Source organism: Trematomus bernacchii, unplaced genomic scaffold (genome assembly GCF_902827165.1).
Source record: "Trematomus bernacchii unplaced genomic scaffold, fTreBer1.1, whole genome shotgun sequence".
Taxonomy (NCBI): domain Eukaryota; kingdom Metazoa; phylum Chordata; class Actinopteri; order Perciformes; family Nototheniidae; genus Trematomus; species Trematomus bernacchii.
Window position 1 is genome coordinate 450089 of NW_022987581.1, and position 7412 is coordinate 457500.

The following is a 7412-nucleotide window of genomic DNA, read 5'->3' on the forward strand; positions in this document are numbered from 1 at the left end:
GGCGTAGCGGCCCATCCCCGTCGGTTTAAATGCAATTCAGCGCTTTTTTACATCATATGAAAGTGGGGAAGAGAGCCTGATCAAGTGTATTGACATGTAGCTACAGCTTGTGACATATTTGGACTTGTTTACATTCTAGTACACATCTTTTTAAGCCAGTTTAGTGCACATTTCACTCTAGTTTGAAAGGAATAAAGAGGAAGGAAAGGTAGTTATGTCTTAAAGACTGTGGTGGCAGGAGGAAGGAGATGAGGAAATGTGTTTAGTTGTTGAGGACAATGGCTGTGGTTTCTCTGGTTCCGCAGATAACACGTGTAAAAAAGCCTTGACCTGATGCTGGGGTTAGGAGGTTGTAAAGTACACTTAGATGCTGCCGTCATGTTGTACACTGTGTAACTGATTTGAAACTAAATATAATTATCTGCAAAGACGCTCGACGTTTTGTAATGAATATATTCTTTATTTCTTATACACATTTCAACAATTTATTCTTGTTTAGAAGATTTCTGGCACAATCCAGCAAACACATTCAGAGTTTAAAATAAAGGGATACAATGATGAGATATCCCCTCTTTTAGAAAGCCGCCAATCAGGGATGCAACACATACATAATAACAGGAGAGAGAAAGATTACACCTCAGACTATTTGTACAAAAGCGTCAGTAGTTTTTTAACATGGCAGATATCGAGTGGTTAGAAGTTCAGTATCAGAGGAAAGTTTAGCACATTCAGTATTCAAGCAGCAGTCACCGTTAGTGGAGCCATCAAAGATATGATATGCTTTCTTATGCATTTAAACACATTGCACATGAGCACAGATGTAGTGTTAATGTATTGCACACTCAGCATTAAAAGGTGAACGTGGTGCAGATGAGATGATAATATCAGCTGTCTGTAAAACTGTTCAGCAACACACTGGACACACATGGTCAAATGGCACCTTACATGACAATTAAAAGGAATACCTTGTCCTTAAAATATATATATTGTTTGTATAACAAATACTCACCACGTGTTACTTTGTATTGTTGAAGAATACTCTATTTGTAATGCCTGCATCCACAGTGAATGGAGAATCTAAATAGAGAAAACTGTCTTAATGAACGGAAGTAAATGGAGTCTAAATATCTCTTAACAAACACTCACACAACTCACAAGTTATTAAATTGATGATTTGATGTAGTTTTGGCGTACAGCCTCAATTGACTTTCATTAATCAAGAAGAATCTTTGCTATTTGATTATTTGTAATGTGTCGAGGCATGCAAGACACATAAAGGTTTATTCAAGAAGGTAACACAGGGGGATTCATTGATATACAAATAATCATTTTGTGTGTGAATTATTCCTTTTAACAGAAAATAAGAGTACAACGTACGTCCTAATACGTTGCCATTACCATTTGTTGTGCAATCAAAATCAAAACTATTGTTCAGGTTTTCTGCGACGGGAGATGATTGTCAATACTGAAACGTCAACAAGTAAAGAAATACAAAAACCTAATCATGCACAGTTTACATGACATCAAGATAAAAGCTAACCTCATTCCCTTCAATGATATGTTAGATTTTACAGTTAATGGTGTTTTTAAGTGATGCATGTTCTCTTACCAGCTGTGGGCCTCACATGTGCATACAGAACATTTGAGGCCCACAAAAACCCTTTAACTGAGATCAGTGTGCTTCCCTTTGAGACAAGACAAACACTCTGTGCCTCATTTCCAGTCAATAACAAGATGAACAAAAAAGATAATACACCACTTTGTCAATACTCAGTTATTAAGCCCCGTAGTAGGTTTGCCATACCGACTGTTTTGCCGTGCTACAGATAGGAGGAGCGGAGTGTGTGTGTGTGTGTGTGTGTGTGTGTGTGTGTGAAAGCATGTGTGTGAGAAAATCAGCACAATGTGGTGAGCAAAGACAACATACAATGTACAAAGGTCATGCAAGTACAAGTGTCGCCTGTGATAAAAGACTTCCTCACACAAGCACACGGAGAGCAGAGATAAACTTTTGGATTAACATCGACCCACGGCTTCTAATTGGCACAAGAGAAAGATTTAATTTCTTCTAACATGCTCAAGATTCAGGACAAGGTGAAGATGATAAGGACGTTGTGTTGGCTTGATGCTTTAACTTATCAATAAGTGATTCTGAAACAAGTTTATCAGAACAGAGACATCCTATAGGGTAGGAGAGGCCCCAGAAACAACACTGAATGGTGGCAAACATGACTGTTTTCAGCTGTTTTTCATTTGGCTATGCTGTAACAATTGTTCTACAGCATAGCCATAGATGTCTCTATTATAAATAAATGTTTTTTTGTTATGTACTCAACATAACAATCCGACAGAATCTGGTTTATTTAAAAAATGTATACCACTCTCACACTTGCACATGTATGTGCAGCTAGAGCCAGCAGCTTGTTAGCTTAGCCTAGCATACATACTGATAAAAACGAAACAGCTTGCCTGGCTCCAACCAAAGGTACCCAAAAAAATGGTCAGCCTTGCTCTATCAGTTGGTACACCTAGCAGCTAATCCTTATAATTTAAAAGATTTAATTTGTAACTTAAATTGTTGTTGTTGTCCTATGAGAAAGCCTGGCTAGCTGCTTCCAGTCTTTATGCTAGGCTAGGCTAACCAGCCGCAATGGTTGTAGCTTCCATTTTAGCATAGGCCTACAGACTTTAGTGTGGAATTGTTCTTCACATTAACTCTCGACAAGATAGCAAATGGCATATTTTCCAAATCGTCAAAGTGTTCCTTTCAGCTTTACAGAGTTCAATATGCCCATGTTTGAGACATTCACCATTTCAAGTGGCTTTACAAAACTAAATTGTCTTACTCAATATCTTACCCTAAGCCCAACCCTATTATTTTAAATTGTATAATGTCGGAGTTTTTTTTGCCTCAGAATACTGAAATCTGTATTTAAAAAAAGACAATTTCCTTCTAATTTGTTATTATTTGGTGCAGGCACAAAACATACTACCAATAGAAATACATTGTTTCTAAAATCGTTCTGTGTCAGAATACTGAAATCTGTATTTTTACAGATCTCTTTTTTTTCCTTCAAATTTGTTATCATTTACATTGCTTTTCAAATCGTTCTGTGTGACACGAAAAAAATGCGAAAATCATGTTGGTGAACACGAATCAATAGATTAATTTCGTGACTATAACACAAAATGCCGTGAGACTGTGTTGGATATTTGACAAAACAAGAAGCCTTTAACAACAGTACATTTAAAATGCTAACGTATCAGCGCTGGTCAAAGTGGTTGGTATTTGGGGTGGACAGTGAAGGCTTCAGTGACTATCAGCTCACCAGAGAGCTAATGGTTTGGAAAAAGAGGCAGAAAGTGGGTCCCTTTAAGGCTGATGAAGATTATCTCAGATTGCTTTTGTACTGCCAGTGTGGACAAAGCCTTGCTAGCCATTTTCAGTCTTTATGCTAGGATTTGCTAACAAGCTGCTCCAAAAATATTTAACCTTTAAGCCTTATTGACCTGTTTGAGACATTCAACATTTTAAGATGGCTGTACACAACTGAAGGCTAAGCACATGCACACGCTGGATGAATCTCTAACTAAACAATGAATGCCCTAAGTAGCTTCAACCATACGCTGTTTGGCATCACTAGCTGGACTGATATTTGAATCAAAAAAAAAAAGCCACTAATGTACAGCGGTGGTCAAGGCAGTTGTTTTAGGGGGTGGACAGTGAAGGCTATAATGACTATCAGCTCACCACTGCGCTGATGGTTGGAAAACAGAGGCAGAAAGCGGGCCTCTTTAAGGTAAAAGACTGAAAGACGGGACTTCTTGTTGAAGATTATCTCAGATAGATATCCTTTGGTTTCTTGCTGCGCTGTGTAGACAAAGAGAGAGGAAGAGGTGCGGCACTTCACATGTTTGAGGCACAGAAAAGGTAGGTCTTAATGTACTGTATGTTATGTGTGTGTGTGTGTGTGTTGGAGGAGCTGATAGGGGGAAGATGCCTTAACAAGCGCAGCCCCCGTGGCTCTCTGAAGGCGAGTCTTTAAGGGCCTGGTTCCTGTGGTTGGTCACCAGGTTGATGTCTCCCTCCATGCTCTCGTTCATCTTCTCACAGATGACGTCCACCAGGCGCTCGAACACCTGCTTCACGTTGATGTTGTCCTTCGCGCTGGCCTCGAAAAACTGGAAACCTAATGGGGCAGGAAGCAGATGTATGCATGATTAAAGTACATGCATAAATACGATAAAGTCAAAGTCACAGATCGCTCGCCTGGTACAGACTGCTATGAAAATGATGGGGGTCAAAAAACATCCATCTCTCCAAAACATATATGAGCAGTTCATTATTAGACAGGCACAACAAATGATATCTGATCCCACCCACATATTCCACCCAGAATTCCAGCTCCTACTGGTAGAAGATTTAGGGTTCCCAAGATCAGGCTGATGTCCATTAAGCTTCTTAACACTCACATGTAATGTAATGTATATGGGCATTTGTAATGTCCTCTTTATACTGCCCCCTTGTGGGTCAAGTTTAAGAAGGCGAGCCTCCAGAAGCTCCAGGTTGCTTATAATGATTGTTTGCGTTAACTGCTTAGAAAACCAAGGTGGTGCAGTGCAAGTGAAATGTTTTGTAATGCACGAGTCAACACGTTCCATGCTCTCTTGAGAAATCTGATGTACAAATGTATCTGTCGATTGAATGTTTCTCATAACTCTGTCATTATGCTGCTGTCAAATCCTTGTCTCAGTGCTGTCCCAGTCACCTCTATGGAAACATTGGTATAACTGCCTTTTTTAATTTATATTTGATGTCTTTAAAAAAAATGGACGTTGAGTCTCTTCAATAAAGCTGATGATGATGTAATATACTTTTAAATGTTGGCCATGAGGGTTGTGCAATAGGTCGCCATTGTCAATATGCGTCTGTGTATTGTGTTTGTGCAAACGGTGCATGAGTGATGATATGTGTATGTATTTTAATGTTTATTATGCTTGTATATGTACATGTATGCAGAACTGCATGACAGAGTCCAGAACAAGTTTCCTTACGGGGACAATAAAGTATATCATATCGTGTCGTAAAGGCAGAAGCTAGCAGGTATAAGTTTAACAAAAAGACAAAAACTTTGTGAGTGAAAGAGTTCGTACCTAGTTCCTCTGCCAGTCTCTGGCTGTCCTCTGTTGGGACGATCCTGTCGTCCTCCAGGTCGCACTTGTTTCCGACCAGAATCACCTGAGCGTTGTCCCACGAGTACGTCTTGATCTGCGTCGCCCTGTAGGACACATGTCAAGTCTCAGTCTAAATGATTTAAAGCAGTACATTGCAATTTAGAATCCAATACATCCCAAATCATGCAAAACAGAAATAAAATACTCACTACAAATCAGCACTAATTTATATATATTTAAAGTGTCTGTAAGGCCACTATCAGCTAAAAAGACGTCAACATTTGCAACGTCTCTCTAAGTGTGTTGGTGCGTGCCATCTTATTTTGAATACAATATTTTATGGCATCTTCACCCAAAAGAAAATTAAAATGTCGATCTAGAATTTGAATGTCAACGTTTTGAACTAAGCTCAGAACTCTACATTACATTTCACTAATTAACAAATGGGACAACAAAAAAAGACACCAAACTTTTTTCTGGAGTCATTATTAACGTTCTTAGTTGACCTGTTTAAAAATGTCAGATGCTTTTCAGTTGTTGGGATCATATCTCCTACTTTTAAATGCTCCAAAAAATGCTAAACTAGGCCCAAATAAATATTAAAAAGAATATCTGACTCACCAGTCCTGCACAGCGTTGAAGGAGTCCTGGTTTGTGATGTCGTACATGAGCAGGAAGCCCATCGCTCCTCTGTAGTACGCTGTGGTGATCGTACGGTAACGCTCCTGACCCGCTGTGTCCTGCATGAACACACACACACACACACAAATATAAACTATGGTTCACACACTTTGTATTTAGTAAGATCTTTTAACAAACTAAAAACTCCTCTGGAACTATTCCAATATGTGATTGGACGCCACCAGGGGGCAACATTGTCAAAGCAATATTTACCTCTTATAAGTCAGAGTTGCAACTGACAAGGGAGCATTTATAAATTAGACTGAGTGGTTTAATTCAAGGTTCAAGGCTAAAGGCTTTGTATTAGTCATGAGATAAGATAAGATAAGATAAGACTTTATTTATCCCGAAGGAAATTGTTGTGCCAGAGTAACAAAATACAATAAACACAATAAACACAGCAGCACAACAGCAAAACTGTACACTAAAAGTGCAGAACTTTTTTACGTACATAGCTATAGTGTAGTTATGACGATGAAAATCTTAGGTCACAGAGAAACATCTGTCAGATTTAAAGGTGGGGTAGGTAAGTTTGAGAAACCGGCTCGAGATACACTTTTTGTTATATTCCATGGAATGCTCTTAACATCCGGATAGCAATGAATATCTGAAGTGCTTTGACAAAAAATCCATAAAAAAATGTCATCTGTGGAAGCTGTAGTACTGTAAAAAGCACGACCAATCATTTTAGCCGGCCCGGCTAAAATAACTGGATGGCCTACCTGCCTGTCAGCCTTCCATCTGTGCACAAACTTATCTCGTGCCCTCATTGGTCATGTGCGCGTTCGTGTGTTGGAGGAGGGGCTCTGTAAGGAAGTGGCAGATTTTTTCCGGTTGTGTATTTTCAAATTCTAGCGCACTCGAGCTGGTTTCTCCACAATTACCTACCCCACCTTTAAGATATGTTAGGGGTACACTTAATTGGTTCCAAAATACTCAAACATACCTTCATCAACCCAACCACTCATTTTCCAAATATGGTAACTTTACCGTATTTTAAACTGATAATTAGTTGGTATGGTAAAACCTGCAATTATACTACCAATTTACTCATTTAACTATTCATACTAAGCTATAAGTAATGGAAAATGACATACATTTAAAAAATGTGTCGATAATTTAGCCAACTGTTAATATGTCCATGCACTTTGTTCATTTCCAAAGCTTTGTTTGTGGACATACAGTTCAGCGTCAGGTGAAATTAGCCTTGCTCCAAAATCATTTCTCATCATCTCCTCCTGCACTTTATATGTCGTAGCTGCTACATTATACTACCTTGTGGTAAATGCTTGTATGCTGCTCATGCTCTTTCTGCATATCATGTATTTCTGTTTGCCATGTATATAAATGTTATGTTCATAGATGTTGTATGTGACGGGACTACGGATGGAAACTAGCTCAAAGCTAATATCCGGCTCATTTACATTTCAAAGCATTATTTTGTTTAAAATGTTTATTAATGTGCACTGTCCCGGTTCAAATAAACGATTAAATGAAAAAATCAGACCAGGACATCTGGCTTGCATCAATAAAAACACACAGATAAGAGAAGAGAG

At 38.7% G+C, this 7412-nt stretch overlaps 1 protein-coding gene across 1 annotated transcript in view; it reads right to left on the reverse strand.

The window, feature by feature from the left end:
* Positions 1–439: 439 nt before the first annotated feature.
* The window catches only part of rab3db (RAB3D, member RAS oncogene family, b), a 24522-nt gene continuing 17549 nt past the window's right edge, over positions 440–7412 (reverse strand). Inside the window, exons 3-5 of the mRNA XM_034127018.1 lie at positions 5797–5915; positions 5155–5279; positions 440–4190 (exon numbers count right to left, since the gene is read on the reverse strand). Coding sequence (XP_033982909.1) covers positions 4003–4190; positions 5155–5279; positions 5797–5915 — 432 coding nt within the window. The 3' untranslated portion in view covers positions 440–4002. The remainder of the gene's footprint in view (positions 4191–5154; positions 5280–5796; positions 5916–7412) is intronic.